This window comes from Euleptes europaea, chromosome 11, assembly GCF_029931775.1.
Source record: "Euleptes europaea isolate rEulEur1 chromosome 11, rEulEur1.hap1, whole genome shotgun sequence".
Lineage (NCBI taxonomy): Eukaryota > Metazoa > Chordata > Lepidosauria > Squamata > Sphaerodactylidae > Euleptes > Euleptes europaea.
Genome location: NC_079322.1, coordinates 40,246,024 through 40,267,977, shown reverse-complemented (window position 1 = coordinate 40,267,977; position 21,954 = coordinate 40,246,024). Strand labels below are relative to the sequence as shown.

The following is a 21,954-nucleotide window of genomic DNA, read 5'->3' as shown; positions in this document are numbered from 1 at the left end:
ATGCCGACACTTAGGCTTACCATTCCAGATTCATTGTCCTTTTAATGTTAATCATCAGGGAATCCATGTGAACGCTAGCTGGAATGTGCCGTTCTTTCAGTGCAGTTACCTAGAACTTGTGTCACATGAGGGTGCTTACAGAGCATTTGGAGAATAAGCTCTCTTGTTCCATCAGTGTAGTCTGTTTATTGTGAATATCTGTACAATAATAAGGATGCTGAAACAGAACATAGTAGTAGACCAAAGAAGAAGAGTTGGTTTTTATCCCGATTTTCTCTACCTTTAAGGAGATTATAAACCGAGTTACAATCGCCTTCCCTTCCTCAAAGTAGCTTCAGAGTACTTCCTCAAATTAGCTTCATATGAGGAGCAGAATAGTACAAACAAATGGGAGGTGCAGCAAAATAGTACAAACAAATGGGAGGTGCACCAAAATGTTGTTTACATTTCTATTTTGTTCCTTTCTGCTTCTCCTTGTCCCTCCAGCCCAGAGGCTAGACTCTGGAGACTGGCAGGAACCAGGGCCAATGGGTAGGGTTGCCATCTCTGGGTTGGGAAATACCTGGAGATTCTGGAGGTGGAGCCTGGGAAAGGTGAGGTTAATGGAGGGCAGGGACCTCAGAAGGGTATAATGTAGGGTTGCCAACCTCCAGGAACCAGCTGGCGATTTCCTGCTTTTAGAACTAATCTCCAGCCGATAGAGATCAGTTCACCTGGGGAAAATGGCCGCTTTGGCAATTGGACTCTATGGCATTGAAGTTCCTCCCCTCCCTAAACTTCCCCTCCTCAGGCTCTGCCACAAAAATCTCCATGTATTTCCCAATCCAGAGCTGGCAACCCTAGTATAATGCCATAGAGTCCACACTCCAAAAGGAAAAGTGCAGCAAAATATTTGTCTCTGGCAGGTAGGCAGATGAAATGTCCAAGCACAACAGGGAATAGAATAGCATATATGAGAGAACTGAGAAAGCCCTCAGTGCAATCATAGGTAAAACTGGAACCATTGTACACAGAGATAACTGTGGGAACAAACCGGTTCCCCAGATTAGAGTCTGCCACTCATGTGAAGGAGTGGGGAATCAAACCTGGTTTTCCAAATTAGAGTCCGCCACTCCTTACCACCACTCTTAACCACTACACCACATTGGTTGGTTTAATGTAAAATGGTGGTGAGTCCCCATCACATCTGGTTTGAGCCTAAGAGTCCATTGACATAAACTTTACATTTTAATTTAAGGCTGAGAGGCAGCGTGGTGTAGTGGTTAAGAGTGGGAGACTCTCATCTGGAGAACTGGGTTTGATTACCCACTGCTCCAATGAAGCCTGCTGGGTGACCTTGGGCCAGTCACAGTTCTCCGAGAACTCCCTCAGCCCATGTGGAGGTAGGCAATGGCTAGCCACCTCCGAATATCTCTTGCCTTGAAAATCCTACGGGGTCGCCATAAGTCAGCTGTGACTTGATGGCCATTTCCACCACCAGTTTGAGGCCATGTGACATGGATCAAAGGCACAAACTTTCACTTCAATAACTTTTTAGTAAGCTTCTCCTAAAATAAGCTTCTTTAATCTTGGCAGCCCTCTTTGTCTATTAAATACAAATTCTTCTCTTTCCAGGGTTCAGTGGTATGCAGAGTTCAGCATCTATGGGTGGGTAATAGGACACTGCTGATACCATTTAGAGCAAGGTGCACTTCTGTTTTATTTATGGACACAAACATACAAGTTAAGGATTTAATCATACCTGATAAATCATTCCAGAAAGCCTATTAGAACCATATGTTGATTTTTGCATGAATGCAAGGAGTCTGTTTTTTAGGACATCGTTCTGTGCTTTCCCTCCCACAATCTTCCTCTTCACCCTGCTCTCCTGTTCACCTCCCACCCTTGTTTGGAAATTATTTATGTATTTAAGTGGTATCTTATATGTGTGGGAGGAGCCATTAATCTTAGAAGTTTTGTTAATGGAAATGGGTGAAAATTAAATAAAAAGCCACAGCAAATAAGCCAGTGATGGCTGTAGCAATCTTTATTTAGTGAGAATTCTAAAACTAGAGCCAAAAAGCTAAGAACAGGAAACACCAATAAAGGTTTCAGAAAGCAGCAGAATGGTATTTGCTCAGCTTAAGGTAGTCATTTTCTGCCAGGTGGTTCTGCTGCTGTTGGCAAAGTCCTTCAAGAGACCATGGAACTTCTGAAATTTCCATATAGCACCCCTTCCCTCTACTACAGGAAAAGGTTTCCTTTGCCATTCTAATGAGACACACATTGGCTCTGTTTGGCTTGAGCCCCATATTCACTGACTGGCCCATTTGCTTATATCTGGCCTTTTATTATTGACTGATTGTCTTCTATGCACTTTAAATTATTTTGCCAGAATGGTTCAGTATTATTATTTGTGTCCAATTCTTCATGCTTCTTGGCTGGCTGTAGAGAGAGGATTCCAAAGAGGAACAGTTTTTGCGCTGACTGAATGTCTTTCACCTTGTACACATTGGAACAATTTATTTCTAAGCCTCCAGTGGGATTTCCGAGGTTTTTCCAACTGTACTTTTTGTTTTCCCATTTCCAAAAGGCGAGTTTCCTTTTTTAAAAGAAAAGTTGTTGTTGATAAGGATCTATGCAAGGAGTATCCGCGAGAGTTAATCCCACAATGCAGGTCCTTAATTTGTGCCTCAAGGTCAAAGGAAAAGAAAATTGAAACAAAACAGGAGGCATAAATCCACTAAGGAAGAACAGACCCATAGTGAAGTAGAGGATCTAGATTTGATATGTTAGGTATTAGTGGCAGCTAACAATGGGATACCGAACATCCAGCCTTAAGCTCTTTATATTGTTTTAATGAGGGGCTGCCCTGTTATTGGCCTCTCAAAGCTTTGCAAAGCATATGTGTAGAAACCAGCATATTGTTCAGAGGCTGCTATAAACCAGTATATTCCTCAACTGCTCTTTCTTTCAGAGTTGCTGAACTATCAAATTAATTAATATCTGCTTAATGTGCTCTTTAGCATATCAATTTGCTATACCCTCAATCAATATAACTTTAGGGGGCATTTGTACGGCCTCCTAAAGGAGGTAAACTGCTGGGTGAAATCTCCAGTTCTGCTGTGCTTTTCTTCATAGAGCCAGTAGGGTTGCCCACTTTGGCTTGGGAAATTCCCAGAGGTTTAGGGGTAGTACCTCGGAAAGAGTGGTTTTTGGGGAGGAAAGAGTTTGGTGGGCATAGATGCCCTAGAGTCACCATCCAAAGCTGCCATTTTCTCCAGAGGAACTGATGTCTGTAGTTTGGAGCTTAGTTGTAATTCCGGGAGAACTCCAGGCCCTACCTGGAAGGTTGGTAACTCTTAACAACAGTGAAACCTACCTCAATTGCTTACAGCAGACATAAGCAACATTATGACCATTATTATTACAACGTTCTCCTAAAAGGAACCAGCATTGTGTAGTGGTCAGAGTGTTGGCATGGAACTATGAAGACCTGGGTTTGAATATCCATACAACCATGAAGACTGCTGGATAACATTGACCAGTTTAGTCTTTCAGCCTAACATGTAACACATGGTTGGTGTGAGGGGAAAAGTGGCATAATTGGCATCCGTATATGCCACCCTGAGATCCTCGGAGGAAGGGTCAGGTATGAATAAGAGGAATGAATATTTGATCCTCTCAGGCATTAACCCTGAGTCAGCAACTCAGGCAAACTGGTCATTCTGTAGGGAGTAAGGCAGGAGGAAATTCTTTTTCTAGAGGAAATCCTTTGTGGGCCAGAAGCCATATCAGTTTTACTTGAGAATCAACAACTAGTTCCTGGCTTGTTGCCAAATGAGGGTGTAATCTTTAAAAGATTACAGTGGACAATGAAGGGGGCATTGTTAACTAGACTGGGGAATTACTCAGTGTGAAGTTCAGCTGTCCTGCCTTCCATCCATTAGTATCTCTTAGTGATAGAATAGCCAGCAGGTAGTCAGCAATCACCAAAATAAAACAGTGCAACTGATTATTAAAAAAAAAAATCTAGTATGACACATGATAATTGCTCTAGGAAAGTAGTAACTTCTTTACAACCATTAGGATTAAATTGCTACCACAGCATGTTGAAAACTTCTCTTTAATGAGCCTGTCAAGGATGACCTATTTAAAGAATATTATCAAAAGCAGAGAAGATTATTAGTGCTTATAGTAACATGGGTAACTTTACTCCCAAAATAATTAGTATTTAAGAAATTCTGATTTTTTTGTGTGCTAGGGTTCATTTTAATTTGAAGATTTATTTATTTTACATATTTCTACTCTGCTTTTCTTCCCAATGGGGGCCCAAAGTCACATAATTCTCCTCTACTCCATTTTATTCTTAGAACAACAACGCTGTGAGATAAGATCAGCTGAGAGACAGTGACGAACGGTTCAAAGTCACCCAGCAAACTTTCATTGCAGAATGGGGATTCAAACCCCTCTGTCCCAGACCCTAGTCTTTCACTCTAACCACTGTACATACTGGCTCTGGTTCAGGAAAGAGTTTTATTTTCAAGACACCTCAGCTGTACATATAAAATGGTTAACTACATAGTTTAATAATTTTTGCTTTTAGAAAGTTTTCCCCAGAGATTTCATGTTTACTCACATACATGTACACACACACACACACACACACACACATTCTATAGTCTGTACCCAGTCCTTAGTTTTCAGATTTGGAAATTTTTGAAGAAAACTTTTTTAAAATAATCTGGATGTTTTTATTACAAGACATTATACAGATCAGTTGATGTAATCATGTTGGCCTTCAGTATGTCTGGTTGTCCAACACAACCATTTATGGGGTAGTGCAAAAAGTCAAGAGAATTGCTGGAACCATGTATTTGGCTTCCTGGTATCTTTGCATTGTGTGGAGTATAAAAGTAACCTCCCATTTTAACTTGATACCAAATGGTTAACATTGTGCTGACAGAAGTGGGGGAGAGGGTTGATTTCACTTGATTTTCCTGCCCCCTGATCCGTGTGGCTTTTTATCCTCAAGAGTCCCACTGTTCTAGGCATCAGTTTTTCAAGGGTCATTGAATTCTTCTGAGGGAAGGGGAAGGCAGGACCGATCCACTTCTGTCAGCAGAAAGCTGGCAGGATACAACTAATTATTTGGATTGATGTTACATCTTCAGTACTTAGCTGTTTCAGACTGAAATTATGTCAAATGATTTAGAGAACGCCACAGTTGACTGCAAGAGTAACATCTCTGCCCTCCATCCCTGGAATTAGAGAGTCCCTGGAATTAGAGTTATCTGAATGAAACTATTTCAGAATCAGCATCGAATGATGTCTTCTCCATAATGAAAACACTGCGATCTGGTCCTGTGTGAATCCTTTCTTTTTAACATGTGATTGCATTTCGTAATATGGCTACGGGAAGGTAATGAAATCTAGAATATCTTGTCAGTGGACTGAAAACCTCAACATTATGCTTCAGAAAACAACTAATTTTCAAAAGTATGTTTTCTTAGATTAAAAAACAGCTTTATCAGAAGGATAGAGCATGTCCTGTTATCTCTTTGAAGTGAACCCAGTAGTAAACTATCATTTAGACGACATAACGTTGCTTCGTATAGATGCTTCCATGTAAAACTATAACAGGAAGGTGAGAGATTAACATCCCTAGTCTGTTGCTTGGAAGCGATGACATAAATCTCTGTGCTGGTCGGAGTGCAAATGCCTCTGTGCAGAAGTTATAGTGACCAAATTAGCATAATGTAATTGGCTAGCAAGGTCAGCCCCTCTTCAGACGCATTAGCAATGTTTACTGTACGAACCACTAGGCATAATATCACTTTTGTATGTAAGCGTTATTTATTTGTCTGTTTTGAGGGCAGGAGATTCTTCTGTGTTTCAATAGATGCTAAAGGCCAAGTTGAATATATAGTATCACTATCTGGCTCCTTTCTCAAGGTAAAAAATCAGGTCCTGCACTACTGTCTGGACTTCGTATGCTTTAGCATTTTAAATTCTGAACTACTGGTGGGCCCCAGCATGGAAAAGCTAGAATTCACACTATCTCCATAACATCTTGCTGCACTGTAATTGTGGGTTCGTTTCTTATTAGTGCCATCCAGCAAGCTGTTCACTGTATCCAGCTCCAGTCAGTTGGGTGGAAAGTAAGCGCGCATCTGAATGGGGACATTATCTATCACAGGTTGTGACAGCAGAGTGCTACCTCGGTTTCCCCCCATCCATCACACCCCGCAGTAGCAGTGATCAAGCGAGTGGTCAGTAAGGTCCAATGGTTTCTTATGCACATGGCTGTTCTGACTAAACATGGACCTCGTTTGCTCATAAAAGCCACTCTCTTCATTTTAATGGCCTGTATCAAATTATGTGCACACAGAATGCTGGTTTTTCTCATGTTTCTTGCCATCCCAGCAGCCCCTCTGACCCCTGGAAAAATCAGCAGTACCTGTGTGGAGGAACAGCCAGATGGAGACTGCAGGGAGTGGGAGGAGAAGGAAAGGGGGAAATCCCTCCTTCTCTGTCTTCTGTAAGCACAGTTCCTAAGAGGAAAGAGATTGCACCTTTTGCCCAGCCTCCCTGTAGCACCCGGGTCCTGCAGCCCCAGGAATTACATATCTGGGAGTCAGAAGAGGCTCCAAAACACAGAGGAATGCAGGAAAATTCCACAGACCTTCTGTGCAGGTCAATGACCTGTGCAGGTCAATGAAGACAGGAGATCCTTGTGCACATTCCTTGTGTGCACTGTAGCTGTTGAAACAAATAAGGCAGCCAGTGGTTTCTTACAATTATGGATGCTTTATCTCTAAATGAAAAAAAAATTATTCTCCAAATAAAAATATAAAACATGGAGTTCCTCCTCTCACAAGAGATACTTGGATCATTTTAGCAGGAGCAGAAAATCCATGTGTGTATTGGAGTCAATGAACTCGTTTCACATAGAACACCTTGCACCCCTGTGAGACCAAGGGAAACCTCTGTAGTGTTTCTGGAATGTAGTTTCCAGTCAGTGTTCACTCTCCTCAGAAGGATGATTGTGTTGTTGTGTTGTTGAGTACCATCAAGTGGCTTCTGGCAACTGTATGAATCAATGTCCTCCAAAACATCTTATTGTTAAAAAGCCTTGTTCAGGCTTTGCAAACTGAGGGACATGGCTTCCTTGGTTGAGTTGATCCATCTAATGTTGATTCTTCCCCTTTTCCTAATGTCTTCAACTTTTCCTAGCATTATTGTCTTTTCCAGTGACTCTTGTCATCTCTTAATGTGACCAAAGTACGATAGCCTCAATTTGGTCATTTTAGCTTCTAAGGAGAGTTCAGGCTTGATTAGATCTAGAACCCATTTATTTGTCTTTTTGGCAGTCCACAGTATCCGTGAAACTCTCCTCCAACACCACAATACAAACAATCACCTTTCTTCCTGTCAGCTTTCTTCATTGTTCAACTTTCACACCCATACACAGTAAATACCTTACAAACCATAATTGTTGATTATAATGTAAATCCATTTGGGGGATTAATTAATATCATAAAGTATCAGCACCTTGCCTTACCTCTTTACAGGGACAATCAAAGAGTTCCCTAAACAGGACTTATTTGGACTTTTTCAGAGCTATCAAAGTAGTGAATCCATTATTTCATAGCTAGTAAGGAAGGTTTGTTTGTTCAAAACAGTTCCAGTAGGAATAAATGAGTAATTTATGCTTAAGAATGCATTATGTACACCATTCTGGCCTCCTTTGGGAATGCACAGAATACAAATGTAATAAATAAATGGAAACCATTATGTACATTTTGTGGCGCTCCTAAATAATCAATTAAGATGAATAGTGTAACAGAGTTGCTTTTTGACAGCTTACAATTAGTTTGCATAAGTTTAAAAACATTGAACATTAATATATCAGTACAGTACAAATGCTCTCCATACTTCTGTCTGATTAGCAGTATTGCAAAATTCTTGAACTGTAGCAACAAAATGGCTTTTAAATTCTAGAGAGCAGCAATCCTCTGTGGCAAAATTAAGTTGTGGACACAAATAGCTGTAATGCTGTGACAGACTTTTATTGAAATGAAAGTTTTAAAGGATTTGAGGCAGTTTGAGTCCTCCCCACCCCCCGCCATTGGGACTGCATTTGCTTCACCAGGAAAAGAACGAACAAATTAACTAATAATAATTTCGCTCCAGAGCAGCATGTGATGTTTCATTAGCAGAATAAACTTGTTTGTTTGGTCTTAAAAATTGCATTTAAAAAAGGAAATCAGGATCACTGACATGCTGCCAAATCCCTGTTTTATCAACTCCGCAACAGGCAACTGTGTGAGAGAGAAAAGAATGCTCTGTTTATGACTTCACTGTTATTAAGACAAAATATAAATAAAAGCTATCTGTCCAGTTGAATTCCCTTCTTTGCAGCCTTCAATTAGCAGGATGCTGTGCAGTTATCCCAGCGCAACATATTCTAAATGACCCTAATTGTGCTGTGTACATTTTGTGTTCCTGAAATTTCATTGGTACATAAGAAGCGCTTTGTGTGCTGTGTTTGAGTGATGATCTCAAGCAACTGACTGTGAAATAAATAACCTTTAGTCCGCGCAGTATATGCATTCTCCTTTTTGAAGCTTGAAATGGTCTTGTTCAGTGTCCATGCAAGAAAGTATATTTTTATCCTATAGAACTAAAGTAATTCTTAACATTAAAATTCAACATTCCAACACGATGGGTTTCATCATTCTTTAAATATTTCTGTTCCTTTTATCTAGGGTTTTTTTTCAGTTTTCAATAATGTAGTCACTTATTATAGGTACATCCGGTACCCGTTTGACACTACCGCATATATAAAAGCCTATGTCAAGAAGTTAAACTGCTCAGATGCGAAGAAGAACGGGGGTGGATGCTGTAGATAGGCTTGGAAAACAGGAGAATCTTTCATTATGCATTTCCATTGATAATTAGAGGGCACCGTTAATTAGGCCATGTCATGAAAAATTAAGATAAAAGACCCAAAGCCCTAAATCTGTTGCATTCTTGGGCAGTCGGTCAAGTTGGTGATGTTTACATTAAGACCAGTTGCATGCTGTTGAAGAAGCGCATTAAGCCATTGCCTACTGCTAAAGGAGTTATTTCTGTGTGAATCTGGGAGTCAAAAATAATTTAGGTGTTCAGCTACAGGGCCGCCAAAACTGGGAGATAAAATTCTGGGGCATCCTGGGAGAGCCTAGAAGTCTGGACAAGTCAAGTGATTTGCTTTCAGTAGATGTTTGGTTTGGGACTGGTGGGTGGGAATTGGAGGGCTGGGCCCAGAGGAAATCTGGTTCTGAGGACCAATGACGGCTTAGGCAGCCCTGTTCAGTGGGTGTATCATTGATGATATAGTTCCATTTAATCCATTCTAGGGGCAATCAGAATGCATCCAAATAACAGATAACTAGCTGTATTTGACCCTGGAAGCATAGGAGAAAAATCACAGTGGTACCTTGCAAAAGTACCTACTTTTGTAGCATTGCACGGCTTCTGCTGATCAGAATGATTCTGCAGTTGCAGCAGGATCTGCTGAGGACAGGCAGGGAAACAGTGTGTGATGAACCTCCCAGCCATCAACGAAACAATACAAAGTCTTTATATGAAAATTTTTGTGACTGAGAGATCAAAGAAAAAAGACAGTGGACAATGACACAGACTGGTTTTAGATTGGTAGGGGTAGAACTCCAGGAGAGCAGAAACCCTGCAAAAAAAAATGGTGTTGCCTCTCACGGGCTCTGCAAATCAATTCACGAATATGATTGAATGAAGACTGTACAAACAGCTGACAACCAAGAGGCCCCAGACGTCCGCTGGAGTTCTGACAAATTATGCAGCTAGAATTCAGAAATCAGATATCTGCGATAGGTGCTTGGTGGCAGGTGTAACAACTGCAAATACATGATTCCATTCCCCGTGCATGTCATGTTTGGAAATGACTCTAGTGATGGCAGAACTTTGGAGTCAGACACCTAGTTGTCAGGGGATTAGTATAATTGCTTTTATCTAGCTGCATTGCATAAAGGCGTAAGGCTGTTTAGCTCTACTCTTTCATCCTCACTGAAGGCAATTTCAATTGCAGCTCAGACAAGCCCGAAAATAAATCAATTTAGAAGGAAAACAAACAAGCCTTTTCTGAAACTCTTAAGATAAAACCAACTGGATCAATATGTGGAAAGATGACAATGACAAATAAGGATCCATCTTGTACTTAAAGCAGGCTTGGGATCCATGTGGCAGGAAAGGTGCCTGTTCTGCTTCCCCCTGCCCACATCCATCACCATTTCCCCTCATTCCTGCCATTCTCTGGCCTCTCTAGCAGGCATTTTGCCACCTGTTTTTTTTTTTTTTTTGTATTGGAAGTAGGTATGTTGTTATAGTGTCCTTATACTATGGCAGCTTACCTGCTACCAAATTTTTAAAAGCTGGCAAAAAGCACTCTGGGGGCAAGGAAATGGTGGGCGCAAAGGGGTCGTGACAACAATGCCCCCCCCCAAGGATGCTCCATCGTTGCTGTGATTGCCTCTGCATCTGCAGCAGCAGTAAGAGCACAGCAGGACTTGGTCCCCCTGTGGAAACAACCCAAGATGGCAGCAATCAGGAAAGATGGAAGCAGCAGGAAAAGCCACACCAACAAACCTGAAGCGAACCCAGTCATTTTTTGCCTTCAGTAAGGCCAGTATGTACTATTCATTGCAGATCTTATATATACTGCAACTTCGAGATCAACTGCTTTTAAATATATATTTAAATTATACACACACACACACACACACACACACACACACACACAATTCCCAGGTTTAAAGGCAAATGCTATAAAAGGTCACTGGTTCTCCCATATTACAGGAAAAATGCAGGGAGGGGAGTATTGCAGGGCTGATTCTGTGGGTAGCGAAATACTGTTGAAACTTGCCTGGTGATGGGTCTCGCTTTAAAAAAAAAATATCAGGCAGCCTCTCCTTGAACTGCTATCAGATTAGAAGCAACCCCTGTGTTTACTGAATGGTAAATCCGGGAATTAGTTATTGAGTAATGTCTGCACAGGGACACTGAACTTACTGAATTATAGCAGCATGCTGGTCTTCAGGCCATTGGTTCACCTGACCGTCCATTTCTGAGGGTGGTCTCACATTGGACACTGGTGTCTGTTTTTGCTTCAGGTGGCTAATAACACAAACCTGCTCTGACCAGAATTAGTTGCAAATGCCTCTCTCCCGTTTCTGTCCCACACTAACAGCATCACAGATATTTACAGAAGTAGCATGAGAGGGGTCTGAGAGAGGTAATTTAATGGCGAGATAAGACAATGATGCGCCGTGATTCAATCTTCCACAGTATTTACAGGTTTAAAATTCAAATTGTGCTGGGGGAAAAAAAAGAGGTTTAACACCTCTCTCTATGCCCTTTTCTTAATGCAAATTATATCTCAATGTATGTTTTCTTCTGAGGGGCGAAACATTGGGAAGACAATTTTCGCCAGAAAAAGAAGATAGCAGAAAATGTTCGTCTCCCTTTCCCAGTGCTATGGCCCAATTCAAATTGCCTTCTTCCCCACAAGGACTTTTCAACCTAACCCTCCCCTCACAGGATGTCACATTCATGAATTTCCCACTCTTATCTGTCAAAATACCAAGCATCATATCTGAAAATGTTCTGTGCCACAGAAGAGAACTTTACATTTCTATTTCAGAGGGCAGTTACTGAATGCATTAAATGCTCACCTACATGTAGAGTGAAGTTGACTGTTTTTGTGTAGCCCTTTCAACACGGGCCCCCTTTTCCAGAGCTGAAAAGGAGTTTTGTAATACTCCAAAATGTATCATGCTCATCAAAAGCAATTGTAAGAAGGGAAAGACAAGATGGTTCAAACAATATTTTGTTCCAGACTTAGATATGTTCGTGTACCTAAAATAAAAATAAAGATTCTTTAAAAAAACCTGCACTGGTTGATATTCTGAGTCTGTCAAACCCTTTTCACTTATCATTCTGAACAGATCTAGTACTTTAGCACTGGCCAGAATACTAAATCAATGTGCCATGCACTGACTGTTAAAATGATTTTCAAATGAAATATATATCACACACGGGCAAATGGATATGTGCAAAATGTCTATATTATAAATCATGGGTCAGATGTACAGAAGAGCGATTAGTCAACTTTTGGGTATTTTCAATTTGTGTTGCACTGTAAAAGCAAACCGTTATTTTTCATTTCTTTATAGCTGTTAGTTAGAGCAAGATCTATTGACAGGAGGTTTGCCAGGAGCCAATCACTTTTCATTCTGTTGACACTTCCAGATCCCTAATTTTAGGCATAAGGAAAATTAAAGCAAACCATCATGCCCCTTTGTTTGCCTTCTTTCCTCACAGAATATTTCAATGCATAACCCTGTTGGTGGAGCCATGGCAGCCCCTGGGACACACCAGCTCTCCAATCCGAGGATGCCAAACCATGACACCAGCATTGTGATTCAACAGGCGATGCCGTCTCCACAATCCAGCTCGGTCATCACACAAGCACCTTCTACAAACAGGCAGATTGGGTAAGAAGACTGCCCTCTGTCATTTTAATTTTGGTTGGATGAAGTGTTGGGCCAGGTGTTATACCAGATGTTTCATTTGAATTGTACATGATGAAAAAAGAAGAAATTCTTGATTCAGTAGTGCTCCACAGCCAGTTGAAGATCCATTCATTTCAGAACACTGGGCCTTTGTTCACATGTGGGGAATTCCTATCCTAAAGAGAATTTCCACATTTCTTCTGCAGACATGGGAGCTTACAGGGCAACACTAATCATAGTTGTAATAGCATGCCCTCCGCTATGTATCTTTAAGTGAACAGAAGGATATCACTCACCAAAAATGCTCTGTAAGAGTTACTGAAATGTTCAGCGCCTAATTCCAAACCCAAACCAACTGCATCCTATTTAGAATGAGAGTGTTTCTGTCAGTCCTGGTCCTCATTTTCACAGTGAACATCCAGCTAGGTTTTCATTTTTACCAAAATAATATCTAGTTACATGTTGTAGGTCTCTTTATATTTGGGAAAGAACATACTTCTGTTGTAGAGGCATTGTGTTTTGTCAGTTCTGGGTGTTCAGAAACATGGAGAATCTAAGGAAATGCAATACTTTTTCCTGCTTGTATATCCATTGCTTTTGTGATTGATAGAATATAGTTCTTCGAGTAATGTAGGCACCTGTTGGATTCTGCTTGTGAAGTTATTATTTTTGGTAATCTTGTGAAATTTTGTTTCATTTATAACTTTTAACGTATGTTATTTTGTATTATGTGCTCAGCGGCAATGTGTTCTTCAGTTGCATCATAGCACCAGTGTATTCACCCATGGCTACTTAACCAAGCCTCTTCTCACAATTGCCCTTTCTGTTCTGTGCCTCTTCTTTAGTTAAGAGTGCTACCCATGACGCTCATGTAACCATTTAGACTAAGTCTGCACTTTATGGCCCTAAATCTTGAGTGAACGATCAAAGTACCTCAGAAACATAAATAGCATAATCAAAATAATTACACTTTGGACTATTCATGCAACTTGACAAAATAAATTCTGATCACAACTAATTTATTTCTTCTTGTTTGGCACCCAGCCTTGGACAAGTATAAGAAAATATATTTTAAAATGATGATCAGATCCTAACTTTGTCTTTGTCTCTAACTTTGTTGGAGGTTGGATGTAGGTTGATGTATAAAGAATGAGTTTTTTCTTTATTTACCTTTAGAGATGAATGGCCTTGCAGAATGTGCCCATTAATGAACTTGAATCTTTTCAGAAACCAATGTCGTAATGCTTGTATCTCGTCTTAAGTGGGAGCAGAATCAGGCCCTAAAGACTATAGAGAACTGTACTGTAGCAACGCTCTGATTTTATCACAACTGTAGATAGTGAAGTGTCAAAATATGGCCCAGCCACCTGCAAATGTTTGCACTGGCTGCAGGCCAACAAAAACAATGAATGGCAGATAAGGTTTCTTTTGCTCAGGCTTTGCTCCTGCATGAGAGATTGGGACTCCTCTGTGTTCATGGGCATTTCAGTCCATGCAGCAGACTTGGGTGTGTTTGTTCGCAGTGACTGTGACTCTTTCCACACTCGTCTCCAGTCTTCTTTTTCACTTAGCCTCAGGGCTGGGAGGTGTGTGCATGAAATGGAAAAGTCCTAGATACTAGATAAGGTTTGTTGAGAAAAGATTACTGACAGTGTATAATCACACTATTTTCAGACATTAAATAGACTCTTGCTATTATGCAGGCTCTGAATGAAGCCCTGTTAGGTCATTAAAAGTGCATACACTCTGTGTGCATGGAAGGGAGCAAGACTGGTGCCTGTTGGCCGGCCCTGCCCAAGGACATCTGTACATTCAAGAGTTGCCAGTTCTGAGTTGGAAAATACCTGGAGATTTTGGGGCAGAGCCTGAGGAGGGTGGGGTTTGGGGAGGGGAGAGACTTGGGGAGGGGAGGGATTCCACCTTCCAAAGCAGCCATTTTCTCCAGGTGAACGGATCTCTATTGCCTGGAGATCAGTTGTAATCCCAGGAGATCTCTAGCCACCAACTGAAGGCTGGCAACCCTAGTGCATACAAATGAATGTATGTAGGGAGACCTTATGTGTGTATGTATAGACTTTGTGTAATTGAGATCCTGCTTTTGGCCACATTACTGATCCTGTATACAAAACCAACATGTGTATAGTTGGACGTGCATAGGGCTTCTTGTGGAACTTCACCCGCTTGAGCAAATGCCCAGTGCCAGGGGGTGTAATGTCAATTTTCTCTAAATTCATAGTAATATATGTGCTTTGATAAAGTACATTTTCTTTAACATTGCAACATGGGTACTTAAAACCAACTGAAAACAGGAAGCAGAAGTACCATTGTTAAGAGACAAGGAGGCTTGGCATAAGCATCCCAGATGTTGCTGAACTGCCTTTAAAGAAATGTGGTGGAGAAGTCATCTGACTAGATGTTCTGAAGAAGAAGAACCGCGCAGTGTTGCATACTGTGGTGATGTTGCACCAAGGGTCAAAACACAAAGGAAAGAGTTCATTTTAAAAGCAAAAGAAAGGTAGGTAAGCTGAACCTGCCTTCCAGTGTAGAGTTTCCCATTTCATTACAACTACATTTCATGTAATTTATTTCTTACTACAGCTCTTGCAGTTCTTACTATAAGCACCTTAAAGACTGTCAGGGTATGAGCTTTCTGAGGAAGTGAGCTGTGGCTCATGAAAGCTCATACCCTTCCAGGAATTGTATTAGTCTTTAAGGTGCTATTGGACTCTTGCTCTTTTCTATTGCTAGTGACAGACTAACACTGCTGCCCATTGAGTTCTGACTACAGTTCACCAGCTCCCTCTGTGGGGGGATAAAGGTGGAGGGAGACAAAGGAAGAATGTTGATAAGATAAGGTGCTGTCAATCTTGTTTAATTTCCCTTGTCAGTAGTGTTGTGCTACATTTTAAATGTGTCAGAAAAGTAAATGGAACATCTTCTGTTGTAAACAATAGAGACTCCCATGAGAATTTCATGAGGTCTTTCCGCCATTGTGTGAGTTTCTTGGGAACTCAGACTTTTTCTTCTTTCTGCCTCTACATAACCATGTGCTGACTCCAGCTTTCAACACTGCTGAGTCAGGGGGTTCCAATAATATACATCTATGACATGGTTTAATAAGGTTAATTTTTTCACCAAAAGGTCCTTAGAGAACCTGGAAGTATTGTATCTGTAACTGGAAAGCGATTTTGAAATTAACATTCATTCTGACGTGTATGAATAAGTATCTCAGTTGGAGTGGCTCACAAGCCACTCTTGCCACCCCCTTCACCAGTTACATTGTACCGAAACTAGAGACCCCCTTCATGGTTCCTATGGGCACCCTGGCATCCACTGGTGCCTGTGAAGTGTTTTTAGAAAGTAGGCAAGGCCATCTTGGGCTTTTGCCCAGCTGGGCTTCTAATTGGCCATTGGAGATCTGAAACCTTGGTTTGGCAGCAGCTGTCACCACAACACAAGCATCTTCACTGTGTGACTGAAGGTGACTGTGTGTATGCAAGAAAATATTTCAAAACAATATGTTCATTTTTAAAGGTGTCCTGTTAAAGAGAGCTTCAGCTTGAAGTGTTGAAGAGCTGATATTCGAGTTATATATAACCTTACTCCCTGGCATTTTGTGATTGATTCCACCTCTCGTGGCAGCCACTTTGTGGTTGCACCCACCACCTTGTGTCAGAATTGCAAAGATGCCCACAGACTCAAAAAGGTAGGGTACTCCTGACCTAAACTTTTGTGAGATCTTTTGACCCTCCAATAAAAGCTGTTAGGACTAATCTGAATACAAAGGACAACACGGAGAAGCAGAATGATTAAAAGACCCTTTCATTCACATTGTTTTTGCATGAAGCATGGTTATTTGTTCTTGATGATCTAGATGATTTTATACAGGAGTCTTAGGTTTAAACTTCTCTTATGTCTGTGGATAATCCAGAATTTACTTAGATATGATTTGTGATGCCAGCATGTAGCTCCTTCGGACTGTTGGCCTTTACCTGAGAGGCAATGAAATTCTAGAGCTAAACAATGTAGAGTTGGGGCTTTGTCTCTTCATGCCTGTTATACCAGCCTTCAGCCAATGCAGGTCATTTACAGGTTCAGAGGAAGCAATTTGCTTTGAGAAACTGCCTCCTTGAGAGGAGTGGTGTGGTCTTTCCCCTTCCAGACCAAGTACTCTGAGGAACTTTGGCAATCTCTCTATGTTAATTAAAGAACATCCGTCTGAAGATTTTGAAAGAATTTTCTAACAAAAACGTCTGAGTCTTATTCTTAATGCTTATATACAATATAAATATTGCATGATTGGAAACAGCTAATAATCTTTACATATAAAAACAATGCTCACATACCTTGATGGTGCAGAAATTATTCACAAAAATGTCTTGTCTCTCTATGTTCCTGGGAGGCTGCTTCTGTAAGCTGCATGGATCTAAAGCTACAGGTGTATGTAATTTATTCTCTGCTGCTAGAGTGTCAAACCTCACTAGCCAATAAATCTAAAACAGCTGTGACTTTCATCAAGATCAGTATGCCAACTTCCAGGTACTAGCTGGAGACCTCCTGCTATTACAATTGATCTCCAGTCGATAGAGATCAGTTCACCTGGAGAAAATGGCCGCTTTGGCAATTGGATTCTATGGCATTGAAATCCCTCCCCCAAACCCCACCCTCCTCAGGCTCTGCCCAAAAAACCTCCTGCCAGTGGTGAAGAGGGACCTGGCAACCCTACCGGGGCCAGAGCCAAGAACATCGTGGCCCTAGTTGAGGACCTTTCTCACTGAGACTCAAGGCAAATTACGAAATACAAAAAAACAAGTCAGTCAGACAGCACGAAACATCGAATAAACAATGCAGTAGACTAGGATTACAGAAATGGAAAGCAATGCAAACAGACAAACAAAAACCTGTTTAAGGCATTACAGACCATAATGCAGAAAGCGGGTTTCAAATTAGACAACAATACAGTAAAAGCAAGATGATACAATAAGCACTGCAATAGACTACAATCCTTTTCCCTTATAAAAACAACCTCCTGAGCTGTTCCATTATACTACAGTTCTGCAGTCTTCCATATGGTTTGATGAGCAGGTGTCCTTAATTTCAACTCACAATATATGCATACAAGGTTTTACTGTTTTGCCAGGTTATTTTATTTAGAATTTTAACATACCTAGGGATGAGATTCCCAGCAGGCTACCTTTCCTCAAAGGCTGAGGGTTGGTAACTATAGGAGTCCAAGGTTTGTTGGTGCAAGGAAAGATGTGTTTAAAAAATAGGTACCTTCCCTAATGTAAGAGCCCCGTGGCGCAGAGTGGTAAGCTGCAGTACTGCAGCCCAAGCTCTGCTCACGACCTGAGTTCGATCCCAACGGAAGTTGGTTTCAGGTAGCTGGCTCAAGGTTGACTCAGCCTTCCATCCTTCTGAGGTTGGTGAAATGAGTACCCAGCTTGCTGGGGGTAAAGGGAAGATGACTGGGGAAGGCACTGGCAAACCACCCCGTAAACAAAGTCTGCCTTGTAAACGTCGGGATGTGATGTCACCCCATGGGTCAGGAATGACCCTGTGCATGCACATGGGACCTTTTCCTTTACCTTCCCTAAAGCTCTTAGAGAGGGGCAGAACTACAGTATCATTTTTTCCTAGAGCCTCTTATAGCCCCTGGCCAGGGTTAGGCTAGGAGAGTAGCCACAGCTGCCCCTGTAACAAATAGGTCTTTTAACAAAATTATTCATAGACTTCATTATCTATTTGACTTCATTTATTGCTTCTGTAGTGATTTGTGAAAGTCATTCTCTAAACATGAATTAGACAAAGCACAAACTTCTGCTGATATCAAGGAAAAGGGAATCTTGTCCAGAACGGAATCTGGCTATTCACTTCACAGTGATTCCACAAGTGCTTCCATAATCAGAACAACTTTTTCATGTAGTAGAGCACTGAGAATGTTGCAGACCGTTTAAAAAATAAGAGTAAAGCTTCGTGTGGAAAACGGGCACAACCTCCTGCTGCGCAAAACCAGGGTAACTCTTGCGCCTGAATATTTCAGATTATAGTGCAGTTGAGGATAATTATATGAAACAGTGCCCACTGCAACAGTTCCGCTACGGCTATGGAGATTAATATTGTGAGTCATCAGCTCAGTATTTTGGGACACGTGTTAATGAGAGTTAAATGAACAGGCCAGAGGCGGTGGAATTCTTGAGGAGTTAACAAAACAAAGTCAGTTAAAGTAAACACGACTTTGTAAATTTTTGACTCCTGTTAAAGCGCCATTATAAAATTCTAAGAAATGATTCAATGATTAGCATCCAGGAAGAACCAGGCCAAAATTTAAATCAATTTCCTGTCAAATCTCCCTTTTAATATTCTCAATTTGTGCTCTTTCATGTGGTTTGTTTTGCAAAGGTTTCATGGTACAGGTCTGAATTCTGTCCCGACTGAACACATTTGGTGGGGAGATTATAAAATGACAGTCAGCTCATACAGCCAACTCTGACTGGTGCCCAGGTTGTTGCGAAAACCAAATGGAGTCTTCTGGCACCTTAAAGACAAGCAGATTTGTTGAAGCACCGGCTTTTCTGAGCTCTACGGACACTTGTGCTTCAATATACGTGCTCATCTTGCAGGTTGGGCAAGGTTCCTTTTTGTTTGTGCTGCGACATGGCTGTTCTGCTGCAGGTTGTTGTGGTAAACCTTACTGCTTCTTTGTTGCCTGAATTTTCTTTGTGATATATTAGAGTGTTCTTTGGGATATACTATAGTTCCCTCTACAGCCACTGTAATGAAAGCCAGTGTGACAAAAAATTCAACAACTGGCCCCTCAGTCACTGATTTCCACAAAAAATTTAGCTTTGGTCTGCCAGCGTAGAAAAGGGATGTCTCTTCCTCTGCAGAATCAAAACCAGTCACAGAATAGTGTCATTGATATGAAATAGTAAAGCAAATCAATTCATTATTAATAATAAAATAAAAGGGCCAGTGAGCACAGCAGTAAATTTCAACCTGGATTTTAAAGGGTATGATGATCCAATATGGAGAAAGCAAAAGAAAACCACGGCAGCGACCTGTGGCGAGCGGATTATGATTATGGTCTTCATGCTTTTAATCCCCAGAAAAAGTCAATGGCCCAGTAGCCCTGTTAAGCCATTGGAGGGGTATCATATGAACCTAGACCATGATTCTGAGGAGGTTTAACCCTCTTGTTTCCTCAATAAGATATGCCCCCCTAGACTGCTTCATGCCCTGATAGGGGGGAAAACAGGCACAACATTGGACCAACTCTATAATGAGGCAACCTGAGGCAGATAAGTTACCCCAGGTAGCAGATTTAAAGGGGAAGCCATGTCCTGTCCTGCCTAACTCTAGCTTCCCCTCTCCCTAAAGCCACCTGCCTACTGCATGTCTACTGGCTAATTGCATGTCTAATTGCTAAAGCTGGAGAGCGAGAGATTCAAAACAGATAGAAGGAAATATTCTTTCACACAACGCATAGTTAAATTGTGGAACTCCCTGCCCCAGAATGTGGTGATGGCTGCCAGCTTGGAGGGCTTTAAGAGGGAAGTGGACATATTCATGGAGGAGAGGGGTATTCATGGCTGTTAGTTAGAATGGATACTGGTCATGCTGCATGCCTATTCTCTCTAGTATCAGAGGAGCATGCCTATTATTTTGGGTGCGGTAGAACACAGGCAGGATGGTGCTGCGGCACTCGTCTTGTTAGTGGCTTCCTAGAGGCACCTGGTTGGCCACTGCGTGAACAGACTGCTGGACTTGATGGGCCTTGGTCTGATCCAGCAGGGCCGTTCTTATGTTCTTATGGCTATTGTCACTGTCTGTCACCCCCACCTGGAAGCTGGAGAAGCTAACTCTCCTTAACTCTTCACACCCACAGTCCTCTTTCAAAATAGCATGGCATGCTACTTGCATCAATTCACAAACTCATGCAAATTCAGGAAGCCCCATAGGATGTGCACATAGGGTTGCCAGGTCCCTCTTTGCCACCAGCAGGAGGTTTTTGGGGCAGAGCCTGAGAAAGGTGGGGTTTGGGGAGGGGAGAGACTCCGATGCCATAGAGTCCAATTGCCAAAGCAGCCATTTTCTCTAGGTGAACTGATCTCTATTGGCTGGAGATCAGTGGTAATAGCTGGAGATCTTCTGCTATTACCTGGAGGTTGGCAACCCTGGCTGGAGATCAGTTGTAATAGCAGAAGATCTCCAACTAGCACCTGGAAGTTGGCAACCCTATGTGCACACAGGTTGAGTTAATGACAAAGTAAGAAGGATTATCTCATCTAGGGTGACAGTAGAAGCAGAGAGGTGGGCAAGTGGCAGTGGCATGGAAGGGGGCAATGATGAGGCAAGCAGGCTGTCAACAACCATACAAAGGCAGCAGAAGAATTTGAACTTCCAGTGCCGGTCTTTTTGTCCTGCTAGGGCTTCAAGCAGCGGGGCCAATTATGATTGGGGAAACAGCAGAGGGCAGAAGAGTGAAATTCTCTGCCTTCAGTACTTGACCCCAATCCATATCTCCTTCCCACGGCTGCTTTTTAGGGAAAGCAAAAATAATATACCATGATTTCCGATCATGGCAATCCAAAGTCACATTTAGTTTGGTCTGCAGTTATCTATTTCCCAGTGAAATGTTTGGCAGCAGGCTTAGGACAAAGTGAAACAGATGGGATATGGCTACAGCAGAGTGTGAACTATGAAATCCCAAGTTCCAGTCTTAACATGAGCCATGGATTTACCAAGAGGTCTTCAGTAAATCATTCTTTGATCACCTTCATGTACGGTTTGCCTTTTCTTTTCTTTTTTTTGGTCTTTTTTTGCCATCAAGTGGTTGCCAACTTATGGCAAACTTTGGGTTTTCAAGGCAGAAGATGTTCAGAGGTGGTTTGCCGTTGCCTGCCTCTGTGTAGCAACCCTAGACTTTCTTGGTGGTCTTGCACCAACATACTAACCAGAGATGACCCTGCTTGGCTTCCGGAAGCTGATGAGATTGAGCTAGCCTGGGCTATCCAGGTCAGGGCTAATTGTGTTCCATCAAGTTACAACCAACCAGGACCATGGGGTTTTGAAGACAAGAGGTGAGGAAAGGTGGTTTGCCATTGCCTTCATCTTCATAGCAACTCCCGTCTTCCTTGGTGGTCTCCCACTGACCCTGCTTAGCTTCCAAGCTCTGACAAGATTGGGCTAGTCAGTACTATTCAGGCTGCTATGGTTTGCCTACTTGACGGAATTGTTGCAAGGGCTACTAAGATAATGCATGTAGGGCTGTTGAAAAAAAATTCGGTATAGTTCGGATTTGGCCGAATTCGGCCCGTCTGGATTCGGGATATGCCGAAGTCTGAACTCCCCCGCTTCGGGTCCGTGCAATTCGGCGCGA

At 41.8% G+C, this 21,954-nt stretch overlaps 1 protein-coding gene across 3 annotated transcripts in view; it reads left to right on the top strand.

Moving 5' to 3' along the window:
• CREB5 (cAMP responsive element binding protein 5) overlaps positions 1-21,954 on the top strand; it is a 219,455-nt gene that overhangs the window by 34,435 nt on the left and 163,066 nt on the right. For all 3 annotated transcript variants that reach the window (XM_056857523.1, XM_056857525.1, XM_056857524.1), the window contains one exon: positions 12,382-12,554. In XM_056857523.1, the coding sequence (XP_056713501.1) occupies positions 12,382-12,554 (173 nt within the window). The remainder of the gene's footprint in view (positions 1-12,381; positions 12,555-21,954) is intronic.